Raw genomic sequence first — 17871 nt, forward strand, 5'->3', positions numbered from 1 at the left:
CGGCATCAGGGAAATCCAAATCAAAACCTCAATGAGATACCACCTCACACCCGTCAGAATGGCTAAAATGAACAAGTCAGGAAACGACAGATGTTGGCGGGGATGTGGAGAAAGGGGAACCCTCCTACACTGTTGGTGGGAATGCAAGCTGGTGCAACCACTCTGGAAAACAGTATGGAGGTTCCTCAAACAGTTGAAAATAGAGCTACCATACGATCCAGCAATTGCACTACAGGGTATTTGCCACAAAGATACAAATGTAGGGATCCGAAGGGGTACGTGCACCCCAATGTTTATAGCAGCAATGTCCACAATAGCCAAACTGTGGAAAGAGCCAAGATGTCCATCGACAGATGAATGGATAAAGAAGAAGTGGTATATATACACAATGGAATATTATGCAGCCATCAAAAGGAATGAGATCTTGCCATTTGCAACGACGTGGATGGAACTGGAGGGTGTTATGCTGAGTGAAATAAGTCAATCAGAGAAAGACATGTATCATATGACCTCACTGATATGAGGAATTCTTAATCTCAGGAAACAAACTGAGGGTTGCTGGAGTGGTGGGGGGTGAGAGGGATTGGGTGGCTGGGTGATAGACATTGAGGAGGGGATGTGCTATGGTGAGCACTGTGAATTGTACAAGACTGATGAATCACGGATCTGTACTTCTGAAACAAATAATGCAATATATATGTTAAGAAAAAAAAAAGAAGAAGAAGATAGCAGGAGGTGAAGAATGAAGTGGAGTAAGTCGGAGGGGGAGACTAACCATTAGAGACGATGGACTCTGAAAAACAAACTGAGGGTTCTAGAGGGGAGGGGGGTGGGGGGATGGGTTAGCCTGGTGATGGGTATTAAAGAGGGCACATTCTGCGTGGAGCACTGGGTGTTATGCACAAACAATGAATCATGGAACACATCAAAAACTAATGATGTAATGTATGGTGATTAACATAACAATAAAAATTGTTAAAAAAAAAAAGAGGTTGCTTTAGGGGGCTCCTGGGTGGCTCAGTCGTTAAGCATCTGCCTTCGGCTCAGGTCATGATCCCAGGGTCCTGGGATCAAGCCCCTCATTGCATCAGGCTCCCTGCTCAGCAGGAAGCCTGCTTCTCCCTCTCCCACTCCCCCTGCTTGTGTTCCCTCTCTCGCTGTGTCTCTCTCTGTCAAATAAATAAATAAAATTTTTTACAAAAAAAATAAAAAATAAAAAATGAGGTTGTTTTAGATCAAAAGAGACTAAAAAGGTATAACAGCTAAATGCAACGTGATCTTTGAATCTTGGATAAAGACATAACGAGTTTTTTTGGTCTGTTGGAGAAATTTGAACATAAACTTTATATTAGATAATAGAGTTGTATCAATGTTAAGTTTGAGTGTGATAATTGTAGAAGAAGATAGAAGAATGTCCTTTTTCTTAGAAGATATGTGCTGTAGTATTTAAGACCATGGTTTCAAAATGCCTGTCACTTACTTTCAAAAGTTCAGAAAAAAAATGTGTGTGTATTATACATGGAGAAATGAAACAAATGTGGTAATAGCTGGTGAATCTAGGTTAAAGATATATAAGCATTTATTGTTCTACTTTTACAACTTTTCTGTAGGTTTGAAAATTTCAAACTAAAAAGTTGAGGAAAATAAATGAACTAGTAAAAAATTTAGACAGTTTATATTTAACTTCTATTTTTATCAAATTTCATGTCTGATGGCAATTTGTAATTTTAGATGTTTTAAGTTATAAAAATATATAGAAAATTTGGGAAGTAGGGAGAGAATTTACCCATTACCCTATCATTTCTAATACAGATATTACATTTTTTTCTTCCTTCCCAATTTTTTCCTATGTGCATACATAAATGACATCACATTGCAATAATTTTCATTGGATCATCTAGTTCTTTTTCATCTAGTTTTCCACTTAATATTATGCCCTAAGCATTTCCTATAATATTATATGTTGAGTACTCACAATAACCACTTTTAATAATTTCCTGGTATTCTTTTGAGGAAATATGTATTTAAACAATTCTACAATTTAGGCTTCTAATAAGTAACCTTCAAAGAGTAGATTTTTCCAATTAGTGGATTCTAATCTTGGCGTAGATTTCCACAGATGAGGTTGCTGGATCAAATGACCATTTATGGAGGACTAAAATCACTCTGCCATGATTTATTCTTTCAAATTCCTAGTGAGATAGTGGGAGCTTAATGAAAGTGAGCCATTTCAAACAGTTAGATTTCTTTGGGCCTGAATATTTTTAGGTTTCTAAATCTCTTCCTTGCCCTGTCCTTGTCAACTAGTTGAGGGACCTTGGGTCTCTCTTTGCCACCATCTATTCCTTTAGATGAGCTCTTTCAATCTGAGATCCTGGACAACAAGAGGTCAGTGAGAGTGGTAGAAGGTCTTTAATCTTTTCAACATTTCCCCAGCCTAATAGAAATCAGACATTTCCTCACAATGAAGCACATGTGAGTGAGCTTAGACATGCAGTCTCTGGCTCCAGTTGAGCCTTGCTATGACTAAAACCCTGGCCAACAGCTCAACTGCAATCTGAATCTCTGAGCCAGAACCCAACCATGCTGCTCTCAGGTTCCTGATCCTCCAAGATTTTGTGAGATAATAAAGGTTTGTTGCTTTTAGCTGTCAACGTATAATTTGTCACATGGCAATAGATTAACTAATACAGATTTTGGAAATGGGATGTGGCTTTAACAAAAACATGAAGTATGAACAAAAGACTTGAATAAGCACTTCATAAAATATGTCTAAGTGATTGATGAACATGTGAAAATGAGCTTATCATTAGTCATCAGGAAAATGCATATTAAAACCCATAATGAAATACCACTACACAAACACCAGAAAGGCTAAAATTAAACAGCTTGACAATTCCAAGTGTTGATGAGGATATAAAGTAACCAGGACTCTCATACATTGCTGGCAGGAGTATAAAATGGTGCAACCACTTTGAAAAACTAATAAAATTAACATAAACTTACCCCTAGAGCCAGACAGTACATTTCTAGGTTTATATCAAAAGAAATGATCACATGTATCCAAAAAAGAGAAGAGTACATAAATGTTCTTTCTTAGCAGCTTCATTCATTATATGCTTAAGCTGCAAATAACCAGAAGAAAAGGTGAACAAATTGTGATCCAGGCAATGGAATACTATGCAGCAATAAAAACAGGTGAAGCATCTAGGCAGCAACTTGGATGAATCTCAAAAGCATCATTTTGAGCAAAAGCAGTCTATCCTGTATGATTCCATTTACATGATCTTCAGAATCAGGTAAAACCAATCTGTAGTGGTAAAAGTGAGAGTAGTGTTTACCCCAGGATTGGTTAAGTTGTATTGGCTGGAAGATAGGAGGGAAGTCTTGGGGGTGATAGAAATGTTCCATATTTTGATCTGGATGGTGGTCACACTGGGCTATACATGTATGTCTTAGCCCATTCGGGTTGCTATAACAAAATATCAGAGACTGGGTAGATTATAAACAATGAAAACTTATTTCTCACAGTTCTGGAGGCTAGAAGTCTGAGATCAGGGAGCCAGCATGGTGATGGCCCTCTTCCAAATGGCATACTTTCTTTGCCTTCACATGGCAGGAGGCAAGGGAGCTCTTTTGGGTCTCTTTTATAATAAATCTGCCCTTATGACTTAATCTCAATAAGTCATAAGGTCCTGGGGCGCCTGGGTGGCTCAGTTGGTTAAGCGACTGCCTTCGGCTCAGGTCATGATCCTGGAGTCCCGGGATCGAGTCCCACGTCGGGCTCCCTGCTCAGCAGGGAGTCTGCTTCTCCCTCTGACCCTCTTCCCTCTCATGCTCTCTATCTCTCATTCTCTCTCTCTCAAATAAATAAATAAATAAATCTTTAAAAAAAAATAAGTCATAAGGTCCTACCTCTCAATACCATCACCTTGGGGGTTAGGTTTTAACACATTATTTGGGGGGACATAGTCAAACCAGAGAAATGTGTAAAAAAATTTCACAAAACCATACCCATAGGATTTGTTCATTTTACTACTATATGTAAATTACATCTCACTAATACCTTGTTAAAAAAAATTCAAAGTCCTTTCTGTGGTCCATAAGGCCCTATCGATAGTATCTTTGGCTCCCTCTTTGACTTCATCTCTTGGCACTCTTCCCCTTAATCATTCTCCAAACACATTAGCTTTCTTCCTGGTCCTCTAACACATCAAGCATGCTGCAGCCTTTGGATTGTCTTCCCTGTCTGTAATCTCTGTCCTCAAATATCATCCTTCACTTTATTCAGGTCTTTGTCACAGTTCTCTGGAAAACAGAGCCTCGAGCATGGACTATTGGTGTTTTATTTGGGAGGTAAATCCAACACAGCTGGTCACTCAGTGTATTTGTTTCCTAGGGCTACTGTAACAAAGTACCATGAACGTGGTCACCTAAAACAATAGAAATTTATTGTCTTGTGGTTCTGGAGGCTAGAAATCCAAAATCAAGATGTTGGCAGGGCCACATGCCCTCTGAAAACTGTAGGGGAGATCCTTCCTTGCCTCTTCTAGCTTCTGGTGTTTGCTGGCAATCCTTGGTGTTCCTTGCCTGGTAAATGCATCATTCCAACCTCTGTCTCGATCATCACATGGCTGTCTTCTCACTCTCTGTCCTGTCTTTTCTTCTTATAAGGACATCAGCTGTATTAGGTTAGGACCCACCCCCCCCGATGATCTCATCTTAACTTGATTACATCTGCAAAGACCCTCTTTCCAAATAAGGTACTGGGGTTAAGACTTACATACCTTTTGGGGAACATAATCCAAACTATAACATTCACTAAGCATGTAGGCTTGGTCACACAGTTTGACTTCAGACAGGCTGAGTGGAGAAATCATATACTGGAACAGTCCATCAGAGAAAAAAAGGGAGAGGAAGTTTATCTGCCCAGTATCCTCCAATCTCCTGTCTCCCTCTGGTCAAAGTTCATTCAGGGGGAATTAAATCCTCTGCATTTCTGTATTTCATCCTTTAGCCCTGTTGGCAGTTGCTCAGAAGGCAAGGCCCTGTGGTTTGGCATTTCAGCTGAGTTTGGAGAGGAATGGGGAGAAGAGTCAGATGTTCTAGACCTGTGGTTGGTGATCCTCAGGCAGGGAAACCACAAGGGTCTGCATGCCGTTGCCAGCTGCTATGAAGCCAAGGAGGAGCAAGTGGCTGAGGATGAGAGAGGTGGTGTGTCGAAGGGCCCTGTGCTCTGCTCAGATGTTACATTATCAGGGAGGTCATTTTTGACTGCTTTATATCAAATAGAAGCCCCTTCTCCATCTCTGTATTCCCTGATTTTGCTTAATTGTCCTTTGCAGAGTGTCCCCACTGGACATATATTTATGTGTTTATTTGCCTATACCTTATTTTACCCACTACGATATTCCACGCATGTCGGGCATTTAGCTGTTCTCTGCTCCTCCCTCAGTGCCTAGCATGGTGCCTGGCACATTTGTAGGAGCTCAATGAATATTTACTGACTTGAATGACTGGATGAATTAATGGTGTAAAGAAATAAAAAGCATCCCATCTCTACAGTCTATTGGGAGGTAACTGAGTAGGTGGCAGTGGGGTTATCTGAGGCACAGACACGCCTATCATAAACAGGTCCCGGCCTAGGTTCACCTGAAGGGAAGGCTCCATTTCCAGGGTTTAAATTGGGCAGCTCCTGGAGTTGGTGAGGAATTGCCAGAATCAGTGCTGTGAGGCCTCTGGGCCATCAGGCAGAGGAAAGAGCTGATCGAGTTGGAATCTCCCTCTTGTGAACTCCGAGAGCTGAAAGGGTGTGGTCCCCCTTACCCTGCAGAATCACAGCAGGCAGAGTCCTGTCTTTGTTTCCTGACCTCTTCCTCAGCCTCCTGAGTTATTTTCTGCCTCTAGAACTGAACTAGTACTTCTAATCCAGAAATGCCAGTAAATGTATCTTTTTTTAGTAGTGTGGCACTACGATATTTTTTATGTGAAAATTGGTGCACCTAAGCAAAAGATCTCAACTCATTATTATTTTATTGCCAAGTCAAAATTTTATGTCTTACTTTAAATGACAACTCTCTGTTTTACTTCCTTCAAGTTCTGCATGCTCATGGTTTAATATAATCAATAAGATTTTTAGTCACAAACTCTCTTTTCTGTGCTTATTTTCTCTACGGAATCCACTATATAATCTACTTTTTGAAATACACTGGAGCCCATATTGGATTACAGATGAGGAGATTGTCACAAATGTTAGGTGGCTGTAATTCACTTGAAATTGTTTTCATGGTAATTTTCTTTATTAATGTGAAAAATGTGTATAATAACAAAGGCAGAGATTTTCTGAGTTGGATAATATACTATGCTTCTCTCGCATAATATCAAAAAGCAAGAGCAGCTTGTTATTGCACCAAAATAGATATACTCCACTAGAAAACAGGCCTAAGACTAATGCTGTCACATGGTAACATTTTCCTCACCCCACACTATTTACCCAAGCTTGTTACTGCCACTTTACCAAGTCAACCTGAAGAAGGGCCATACAGAACACTGCCACACATAGGCAGCATTCGTTCAGGTAAGGAAGGCTTTGGCTCTGGCAGAGTGCTGAACCTGGTTAGTCCCTACGCCTAGTTAGACCAGAGTGATTCACCTACCAATGATTTTCACAGTTCTTAGTTGGAGAGGAACTGTCCCTTCTGAAAACATGGCCAGGTGGAGCATTCAAGCTCTTTCACAGCCAATTCTCCGTAAGCAGGGAGTTCATATGTTAAATGAACTGAAACAAATAGCTACCAGTTTTCTTTATAGAGGTCAGTATGCTTCTCAAGAATATAATTTTACTACTGGAGCAAAAGACTTTTCTTCTCTTTTAGGACTTGCTTCCAAAAAAAATAATTAATTAATTAAATTTTAACTCTCAATATTTTTTTCGAGAAGGTGCATTTTAACTATGTCTCTTGACTATATACTTTAACTTACCTTTCTGTGAAACAGAAGACTGTTACTGCACATAGACTCTTTTTAGGGAATATAAAAACTGACAACTTAAAATTTTACATTAGTTCATTATGAATCTGGAAATTGGAAGGCAGTCACTAGATAATCCCCAAGCCTATTTTTTCGTTATCATAATATTTTGTTGTTTACTTTAATTCCAGTGTCCCCAAACTGGATATATCTAAAGTGCAATTAAAACTTCATAGCTAATTCCTCGCTAATTGGCTCCTATATGCCATAATGATACGAATACCAAAAACAAACAATTCTGCTTCTAAAACTCACAAAGAAGCCTAATACTGAGCTTCTAAATATGGGTCATTTATGACTTTGCCTTATAGATAAAATTTTTATGTTATCATAACCAAAATGTTAGCCACTTTCCTATCTCTGCTTATTGTTGTTTTAAGATTTTAATTCCAGGAGCGCCTGGGTGGCTCAGTCATTAAACGCCTGCCTTTGGCTCCGGTCATAATCCCAGGGTCCTGGGATCGAGCCCTGTGTCGGGCTCCCTGCTCAGCTGGGAGTCCGCTTCTCCCTCTCCCTCTGCCACTCCCCCTGCTTGTACTCTCTCTCTCTCTCTCTCTAATAAATAAATAAAATCTTAAAAAAAAAGATTTTAATTCCAATAAACTCCTCCAAATTGACAAATCTTCAGTTTTAAACCAAGAAGACAAATTTTGGTTTATTATAACCCACAAATTGGGCCTCTCCTAATCAGTTATTTTTAATTATGCATTTCGTTTTTAGAAAGCTCAAGAGACCATGTGAGCTACACTTTCCTAATGAGTGTGGCATTCCTGGGTATTCCTTACAACTCCCAGGTGAATAGCCTTGCCTGGAAAAGGCAATTGTGTTTGTTGAGTAGGCATTAATGTTGCAGGTATGGAAAATAAGTTGGCTTGATTCAATTTTCACTAGCCTGTCACAGATGGTAAATTCAAGTTTCATCTGGGGCACCAAAATAGGATAGATACGAAATTCCAGAGGGAGGTGCCAAGATGCAGGCTTTCAATCAAAATACCAAAGACCAGTTTCATGAGTCTACAACTTCTCATCGCAGGAGGGAATGAAAGTGTCTAGGAAGTGGAAACTGAAGGAGGATTTCACAGGGAATATTTTCTTGGTGAGAGCTGTGCTATGACTCCTACCACCAAGGGTGAGGAAAGGGAGGGCTTCAATGGGCCGCTCTGAGAACAGTTCCCTAAAGTCAAGGCCATGGGGGATTCATGTCTGACTCCAGTCCTGGAATCTACAGATCAGGGGAAAGGATCTGTGAACTTCTTGGCAATGTGGGTAAGCACTGTTGTTAGGACTGGTCTGTACTGTCAGAGTTGACTGGGGCGAAGTAGGCATGAGTGTTTCTATGGACCAGATGGGAGACACGCAGGAGAGAAACATCCTGCAGCCCCTATAAGTCCTGCTCGAGAAGACAACTGGGGTGTGGGTGGAGGGTAAATTGGGACTCCTACAGAAGAAGGCAGTTTGAAGGTGACCTCAGGAAATCCAGGTCTGGATGGGAGCAGGTGTGCAAAAGAGTGGCACTTGCCTATGTTGAAGGCCCAGCAGGAAGGCTGCCCAAGAACGCGTGAAAGCACCCAGGAGACAGAGCTGGCTTGATACACTTGCCAGGCCTGGAAAATGTGACGCCAACTGTCCCAGCCAAGGAAGAACTTTCTTGCCCTAATTTTCCTCTCCTTCCTTCACTACTCCTTTGATTCTGGAAGGGTAAAACCTAGTAGGTTTTAAGTAGGGACACAATGAGCAAGGGAAAAAGAAGCTGTCCATATCCTCTTTCCTAAAGGCTGGAAAAAGTCTGCAACCAGCTCTAGATGGGGGAGGAAGAGGGAATTCTCTTTGAATAAAGACTGAAGTCTTTAGTAATATACTGGTTTGGACATTCTAATAGAAAAACTGTAGTACTTTCTATTATCTATAAGTGACCAAAAAAGCTATATCCAGTGCCAGGGACAGAATTACTCTACTGAGCAAGTTTAAAGCAGAGAGAGAAAACATTACAATTGCTTTTATTTATTTAGTTTTTAAGTTGAGGTGTATTTGACATATAATATTATATTAGTTTCAGATGTACAACACAATAATTCAGTATTTGTATATACTGTGATGTGATCACCACAATAAGTTTAGTTAACATCCATCACCCGATATAGCTACAACATTTTTTTCTTTGTTTTTATTTTTACTATATTTTCTAACTTTATATTGGAGTTGTAAGTGAATCATGTACCACCATTACCGTATTACAGAATCCAACTTTGAGTATATATATTTACTGTTACCAGTGAGTTTTACTCTAGCTTCTTATGTATTTATGTCAGTCAGTGTCCTTTTACTTCCATTCAAATAACTCCCTTTAGTATTTCTTGTAAAGCAGGTGTAGTGGTGACGAATCCCCACAGGTTTTGATTGGTCAAAAGCGTCTTTATCTCTCTGAAGGACAGCTTTGCTGGGTATAGAAGTCTTGGTTGACAATTTAATTCTTTCAATATTTTGAATATATCATTCCATTCACTCCTGGCCTGAAAAATTTCTGTTTAGAAATCCACCCATTATTTATGGGAGTTCTCTTGTATATAAATTATCTCTTTTCTCTTGCCACTTTCAAAATTCTTTGTCTTTGACTTTTGACAATTATAATGTGTCTTGTTGTAGCCCTATTCACGTTCAACCTAGTGGGGGTCCTATGGGTCTCATGGATCTGGATGTCCATTTCTCTCTGGGTTTGAGAAATTTTTAGTTATCCTTGCTTTAAATCTTCTGGATTTTCCATAATGCAGATATTGTTTCCTTTGATTATGTCCTATTAAGTCCTGTAAGTTTTCCTCACTCTTTTTCATTCATTTTTCTTTTTGCTGCTCTGAGTACTTTCAACTGTCTAGTCGTCTAGGACACTGATTCATTCTTCTGCATGGTCATATCTGCTTTTCAAGCTTTTTATTGAATTCTTCAGTTCATTAATTGTATTTTTCATCTCTCATAAGTTTCTCGTTACATTTCCAAACATACTGAACTTCTCACTGATGAGGGATGTTCTTCACATTCACCTTGAAGACTACCTCTCTCTACTGTCCTCACTCTTCTTGTTCCAACCATGAGATCAGACTGGATTTTAGAGAGTTGATAACCTACCATTGTGCTCAGGTTCTTGTAGTTCTCCAGTACTGTGTCTCTGTATAAGTTTCTCTAAGAGGAGTCCAGAAAAGTCCACTCCTCCAAGGTAAAGTCCACAGCCACACCACCAAAGTCACAATCCAAATAATCCAAATAATCACACATATGCTGACCTGAATCAAGAAACATCATTAATGTTCACAGGAGGGCCAGGAGCACCGGGGTTATGAGAACCACAGGGCACCGGGCAGGAGCAACCTGCCTCACTCAGTGGAAATTCACTTCCTCCTGTGTTTTAACGCTCTCCTTGTATCCGGGCCTTCTTTGCATGTGGCCTCACCCAACACACGCTCAGCCCCAAGACGACCAAACTGACTCAACGTTTTTTTTTCTTATAATGAGTAAAGTGGCTGTTAAAATTTCACCCAGAAGTACTGCTTCTTCAATAATTTGGTTATATCACCAGCAGGGGTGATGGATTTGTTTTTATAACCCACCCTCCAGTGAGGTAGCTTAAACAGGCTGAATCAGATTCTCCCTATACACGAATATGGGGATGCCTAATGAATGCCTAACCTATGATAGAATTCCCAGGGATAGGAAAATGTGAAGCCCTATCTGGCTTCTATCACTGTGCTGTTGGTCTACATATTACAATAACTACTCAGTGGGTATATATTGTTCTCATCTGAAGAACTATAGAGGTAGCTAGACACAGAGTGAATGGAGAAAAGATTGTGAGACCATGTCTAAAATAGTCCTCAGGAAACTTTAGTGTTTATCGTGGAGGCAGACGTATCCTTTATATCCCACACAGTCAAAATTCAAAATTAACAGATGCCAAGGCCGTTTAGTATAACAGATCTCAATTGATTGTCACCAGGTTGCCATCAAATGCAGAGGGCAGATGCTATTTACTTGCTTTGTACAGAAATTAATAATCACACCAATAGTTAAGAGTTATAGAGCATGCATTATGTGCCTGGAACTTATGCCAAATTCTGTAATCATTATATTCATGTACAATACCATTAATGTCTCCACTTTACAGACGTTGAAACAGGGTCTTAGACTAAGTAATTCATGTAAGGTCCAACAGTAGAGAATGGAGCTGCAACTTAATCTCGACTCTCTCTCAAATTCCTAACTTTGGTCCTCTGCTCAGATGAACAAAATGGAACTTGGACATTAAGCAAATCGCTCAAAGTTCTACAACTAGAAATAACTGGCATTATCGAACTTGGGTCTTGTAACTTATTCTCATCTCATTGGAGATCTTCAGTGAAGATCTCAGCTTTCTCATAGAAAAAGAATTCACTAAACTAAAGGAAGAAGATTAAACAAATATTTTTTGCCAATGAAAAAACAGGCCTCAAAGGAAGATACTTTAAATAAATTATATTTTGTAGTTATTACATTTTTAAGGAGGTTATTTTTAAACATGTACAGCACTTTTCCCTTCCAAGTAGAAAAAGTAGCCTATAAAATATTAATGCTTTCAAATTTGTATGAGCATGTGTATATCTATCTATCTATGTATCTATCTATCTATCTATCTACAGTTGACCCTTGAACAACATGAGTTTGAAATGCAGGGGGTCCACTTATATGTGGATTTATTTTTATAAATCCGGACAGTACAGTAAATGTACTTCCTCTTATGATCTTCTTTTTTTTTTTTAAGATTTATTTATTTATTTGACAGAGAGAGAGAATGCACATGCATGCATGAGTGGGGGGGCAGGGGGAGAGGGGGAGAGGTTCTTAAGCAAATACCACACTGAGCACTGAGGCAGAGCCCAAGGCGGGGCTGATCTTATGACCTCCAGGATCACGACCCCAGCTGAAACCAAGAGTTGGATGCCCAACCAACTGTGCCACACAGGTGCCCATTCCTTATGATCTTCTTAATAACTTTTTCTTTCCTCTAGCTTACTTTGTTGTAAGAATATAGTGCACAATACATATAACATACACAATGCAAGTGAGCTGACTGCTATTGATAAGGCTTCTGGTCAACAGTAGGTTATTAGTAGTAAAGTTTTTGGGCAGTCAAAAATTATATGCAGATTTGACTGCACGGAGGTGGGGGCTTTGGGGAGGCAGGGTTGGGAGGGTAGAGGTGGGTGTGGTGTGTATGTCTGCGCCCCTAACCCTGGCATGGTTCAGGATCAACTGTATACATAATTTAATGTAAGTAGCTAGTTATATGCATGTTTTTATGGGTGTGGGTTTGTGTGTGTGTGTATATATATATATAGTATGTTTTTATGGGTGTGTATATATACATATATATAGTATCTTTTTAAAATAGAAAATTTAGAATAAAATGCACTAAAGTATTAGAGATAAATTATTATCTCTAGGTGGTGGAATTATGGGTAACTTTTACTTTTTCTCCTATAGTTTTCTTTATTTTCCTCCAAAAGATCAATACATGTTCTTTTTATTTCTCCTACAAGACAGGTTTATTATTTTTATTATTATTTACTTTTTCATTTTTATTTGAGATATAATGTGGATATCACAGCATTCACTCAGTTTAAATATACTATTCAATAATTGTTTCTTAAATTTACAGAGTTGTTCATCCATCACCACGAGCCATTTAGCACATTTCCAACATTCCAAAAAAGATTTCTTGGGCCCATTTGCAGTCACTCTCCATTCCCATCCTCCAGACCTAGGCAATCCCTAATCTACTTTCTGTCTCTATAGACTTGCCTTTTCTGGACATTTTTATCTAAATGGAATCACACAGTATGTGGTCTTTTTTAGTCTGGATTGATTTACATTCTTTGAAAGAAAGAAAAAGAATATTCTCTGGTCCTTTGCCTTTCCCATCAAAACCAAAGAAAATCCCTTATTTTCTTCCTCTTCTTAATAGGATAATCATGCAACAGCTCCTTTACTTCTGTAGCTCTTGACCAGCAATCAAATCCCTTTTAGACCACAAGAGTAATTCATAGAACAGTGAACTTATTCCTGACATTTCAAGGGTTTCTTCTATCCTTCTTCCTCACAAGTTTCCCTATTTTTACGTTAAAAAAATTATAACCATTTTGTTCTGATCACCTGGGCAGTCATTTTTGACTTGCCTTCTACTCCCATTCTTTTGACCATCTCTGAAGTGACTCCATCTCTCAAGTGCAAGGGCTTTGGGAACCCCCAAATCTGATTCAGGAACCCCCAGTCCAGCAGCTGGGCTCTTGAGAGCAAATTATCAATCCTTCCTGAGGCTTAGTGTCCTTGTGCTAGTGAGTATACTGGAGTTACCGGTACCTAACACCAGGGCTGAATGGGGACATGTGAGGGCTCTGGATAAGCTAATGATCCACTGCTGTTCCTTTGAAAGGATATTCTTTAAATAATTCTTCAACTTCTATTTCGAGGAAAGGGAGATTCCCCATAGAGCTAAACAGAGTCCTTGAGGTTCATTAGACCTATGCTCCCTAGAATACACATTAGACTCCCTGGGCTCTCACTTCCACTCCAAGTAGCTCATCAGTGTCTTCCTTGTGACCCAATCAACACTCTCCCTGGAAGTACTGATAAATATATATATATATTTTTTGTTTCATTACATTTTCAAAGATATTTGTCCCTTTTTGTGGAATACTGCCCTGGGCAGCTGTCCTTCTGGTTTGGCTTCATAGAATGTTCTGAAGATTAAATGAGATAACACTTGTAGAGAACTCAGCATAGCATCTAATGCTCGGTGGATGTTCAATAAATGGTGACTATTATAGCATTATGGCCAAAAACCATGTCCACTCAGAGCCTCTGGTAACGACACATCATATGAAGTCATGTTTTCTTCTAGTTCCTTACCTACACGTATTCTCTGAGTGAAGGCATTTTGAGAAAGCATTTGGTAACCTTGAAATGTTCTCAAGAGCTCCTTATAAATGAATCTTAATAAATAGAGGAGACCCATTTCTTCCTTCATACCTCTATCATTAAAAAAGCAACAACAGAAATACATTTGGTACTTTCTGTATAGTATAACATTTTAAATGTTACTTACCTAAAACATGGTAGAAATGAACAGGATGGAGGTCATCTGGGGACAAGCACTGAGCAGGGAGGTGTTGCTGAGGGAATACGCTGGCAGGTCTGAAACCAGATCCTGGCTATTGAGCAGAGGGAAAAACGGCAAATTCTTTGGGGGAGTTTTATTAGGATAAAAGCATTCCAGAATGTTTCATTCTCCATTCTCCTTGAACCTCCTCTGAGCAGGGGAGTGAGGGCAGGGCAGGAGAGAAAAAAAACAAAGTGAGGTTAGCAGTGCTAATCTCTTTCCCCATTATCTATCCCTAAATCACACCATGAACAGTGTTTGGCAGTAGTCCAAAAGATTTAACTTGTCCCCAAATTCCTAAATAACTGTTAGAGCTTAATTTGATTTTTGGCAGAATGTAACCAAACAACTTCTAGGCATAACATTTGTTGTGCACGCCTACCAGAGACAGGCCCAAGGGACATGTGGGGCCAACCACCCAAGTTCACCTGAGTGCCTTGGGATCTCGGCCCCCCTCCCCCAGACCCTCAAACCTCAGTTCTGCTTGTGGCTCCACTACTCCCCATTCTTAATTGTGTTTCTTTTCATCATGCAGGTGATGGAAGCCCAAGCAGCTCCTGGGTTCAAGGCCAGACTTCGGCTTATCATTCCCTCAGTCACCACTGATCACCATTCTAGCCCACTGGCTTCGCCTCCCTGCTTCCAACCATGCCTGCACTGCCTCCCCATTCCATTCCAGCCCTTCCTCACCCCTCAGGAGAAACTCTCCCCTGGATCCCACACTCGGTGACCAGTGTGGGTGTTCTCACCTCAAGCCATGGTAACCTTCCTCTTCATTCCCTTTTAAAGGGGAAACGGGAAAGGTGAGCAAAAACCGCCAGCAAGTTTTGACAACCGCTGAGGAAGACTAATGGGTTTCTAAGGAAACAGGGAGGCAGCAGCCATTTTGGTGGCAATCGCTGTATGAGAAATATATACACTGACAGCCAGCCCCCCCGCCCCCTCCCCACCCGTGGCGCCTTCCCTCCGTCCACGCTTCTGAGGCCCGGAGGTGAGGGGCGCGGCCCAGGTCTCCCCGAGACGTGGCGGCCACCTGTCGCAGGTGGCCGGCCACGCAGGGTCGCCCCTCGTCCCCTCTCCGCAGCGGGCGGGACCGCGGGACTCCCCACCCCCTGGGCTCCGCAGTGCAGCGGCGGGCGGGCGGCTCGGGCCCTCCGGGTCCCCGCGTCCCGCCCCTCGAGTCCCCTCCCTCGCCGGCCCCCCGCCCGGGAGGCCGCGGGAACCCGCTGGGAGGGCGGGCCCGTCGCCACCGCGCCGGTCGCGAGGCGGGCCGGGAGGAGCGGGTCCGCGCCGCGGGCTAGGCGGAGGCAGAGGCAGAGGCAGAGGTAGAGCGAGCGCGGGAGGTCGCCGCAGCCGGGGACACCGCGCGCCGCTGCCCAACATGGTCGCTGCGCACGCTGCCCATTCTTCCTCTTCAGCCGAGTGGATCGCCTGCCTGGATAAAAGGTAGCTCGGGCAGGGCCCCCCGCCGGGCCGGGGCTCTGCGGCGCGGCCCCTGCCCCGAGACCGCCGCGGGGACTGCAGCCCCGGCCGCGGCCCCTCACCTGGGAGCCGACTGCCCGGCCCCGCGCGGGGGAGGGGGCTGAGGAGCGGCGTCCGGGCCGGGGGGCACCCGGACCCCCGCCTCCCGTGGGCGCCACCCGCACGAGATTCTTCCACGTGGTGGAGAAAATGCAGCGCAGTGGGGTGTGGAGGCAGCGCCGGGCGCTCCAGTGTCCCCCCAGCCCTCCTTCACCTTCTCGCCCCCAGCGCGCGCCCGGCCGCCCTGCCGCCCGCCGCTCCAGGCTGCGCTCTTGGGTGGGGGATTATTTTCCCTCGGCATCACGGGACAGAATAGCTTCGTACCTTCTTCCGGCTGTTCAGGCCGTAGGGGTAAATGTATTTTAAGTTTTAAGGAGGGGTGAGGGGGAAAAAACAGGTGCGGAGTAACATTCCTTTTTTGTTCCTGAAAGCAAAGTGTTGGGGGACCCAGCGGAGCTGTCAAGTGCCTCGCTGAAATTCTCAGCTCCTGCCCCCGCAGTCGCTTGCTCAAGGTCTGTGTTAGGAAGGTCACGCGGGAGACCGCCTTCGTCTCAATACCTGCTTCTCGGGAAAAGACCCTTACTCTAAAAAATTAAAACCATAAAGCCGTGTTACTCCCGACGACAGCTCTGTATAAGGAGGGTGCCCCCGTGTAATTGCGGACTGCAATTGTTTCCAGGCTCTGACAGCATAATTTTCTGTTTGTCCAGATTGTGGGTTTAACAGTAAACATTACACAGTATGTTAGCAATTATACTTTATTACCCTGATTAAAAGGTGATGTATCTGAACTTTTAAGAACTGAGCGAGAGATCTTGCAGAGTGAACTGCCTCTGAATTTTTGAGTTTGATGCGGCAGGGCAATGATTCATGTCCTGCAGCTATCTGCATGACATCTCTATTTGCATTTGTGTGAAATATTTTGGGCTCTGCCATATTGAAATTTTTACAATTAGCAGATTCGTAACCAGATCAAACTTGAAAATCTTCAGTGTGACATGCTCTGAATATTTTACTATTATAGGCCTTTGTTGAAAAAAATTAAGTAATTTGAGAAAAGCTTAATGTGGCTCATTTGAAAAATTAATATATCTGTGAAATAATCTTTACTTTCAGTTACCACACAGTAGCAAGATTTTTTGGCAGGCAGTGCCCTATTTACTCGAAAATGATATGTACTAATATTAGAAGAATTGCTTGCAATAAATAGTAAGAGAATTGAAGTGATGGTTAAATCATTCAGAATTATGTAGAGGAACTAAGAGTATATTTAAGTGAAGAGCCTGCTAATGTGATAAGTAATCTAAATTTAATAGTTTAGGGAAGATGAGTTATAAAAAAAGAGAAAATCAAGCTCTTGTGCTTGACCTATAAATAGTAGTGCTTCTTCATGAGTGAATTTTTTTATAATAGATTACATATTTCTATTTTCAGAAATGCATGGCATGCCATTTTTTTGCACAGTCGGTGATTCACTGGAAATCCTTTAGTCAATAAGTACTTATGGCAAAATCATAGAGCAATACTAACACAAGTGGGGTATATTTGATTCTGTCTTTTCATAATGTGTATCTGCCCAAATGATTTTGTTTGAAATGTGTTTTTAGAACATAGAGCCACAATCTAATGCCACCATTCATAACAGGGAAAAAGAATCTACCAGAGGTGGAAAAAAAAAGCCTCCACAAATACTGAGCCTAGCATTCATGGAGTAGAGAAAGTGGATAGATCAATAAGTTAAGGGTTTTAGGCCCAGGACTGACAGCTCCGATCTTGGAGATGTCACTTTTATTTCCTTGAGAGTCTGAAAAATGAGGATAGAACTATCTGTCTTACCAAGAATTAGTGGACCAAACAACAACAGCAAATGGTGAAAGTACTTTGAAAACCTGAAGTGCCATGTAAATATTTTATTTTGTGGTGTTAAGATAACCGTGCATTTTCTGCAGTGTTGATGCTGGAATTCCTTTGAAGAACAGTTTAGGAGTGGCAATCTCATTTTAAAAGGGCCATGGGGTACTTGTTTTGAAGTTGCATTTTTACTTAAATTGTCTGTTAATTTTGTGGGGGAGGAGGAAGATTCAGGGTGCTGATGGAAGTTAGGACTGCTCTCAGTATTTCTGAGAATTGCAATCTTG

General features: G+C 41.6%; 1 protein-coding gene and 1 long non-coding RNA gene across 9 annotated transcripts in view; one reads left to right on the top strand and one right to left on the bottom strand.

The window, feature by feature from the left end:
• Nucleotides 1–9094: 9094 nt before the first annotated feature.
• Nucleotides 9095–16018, bottom strand: LOC113919487. 2 transcript variants are annotated; one of them, XR_003519023.2, is made up of 4 exons: nucleotides 15757–16018; nucleotides 14962–15070; nucleotides 14159–14362; nucleotides 9095–10304 (listed from the first exon to the last, which is right to left on the bottom strand). It is a non-coding gene; the product is annotated as an uncharacterized LOC113919487 (long non-coding RNA). The 2 variants fall into 2 exon arrangements; XR_003519022.2 differs by lacking the exon at nucleotides 15757–16018 and having other exon boundaries at nucleotides 14962–15141.
• Nucleotides 15454–17871, top strand: part of RAPGEF4 (Rap guanine nucleotide exchange factor 4) — a 295155-nt gene continuing 292737 nt past the window's right edge. For all 7 annotated transcript variants that reach the window (XR_003519020.2, XR_003519021.2, XM_027588682.2 and 4 more), the window contains exon 1: nucleotides 15454–15658. Coding sequence is in view for 5 of the 7 variants with exons in the window: in XM_027588682.2 (XP_027444483.1) it covers nucleotides 15594–15658 (65 nt within the window). In the remaining 2 variants the exon portion in view is untranslated. The remainder of the gene's footprint in view (nucleotides 15659–17871) is intronic.

This window comes from Zalophus californianus, chromosome 3 (assembly GCF_009762305.2).
Source record: "Zalophus californianus isolate mZalCal1 chromosome 3, mZalCal1.pri.v2, whole genome shotgun sequence".
Taxonomy (NCBI): domain Eukaryota; kingdom Metazoa; phylum Chordata; class Mammalia; order Carnivora; family Otariidae; genus Zalophus; species Zalophus californianus.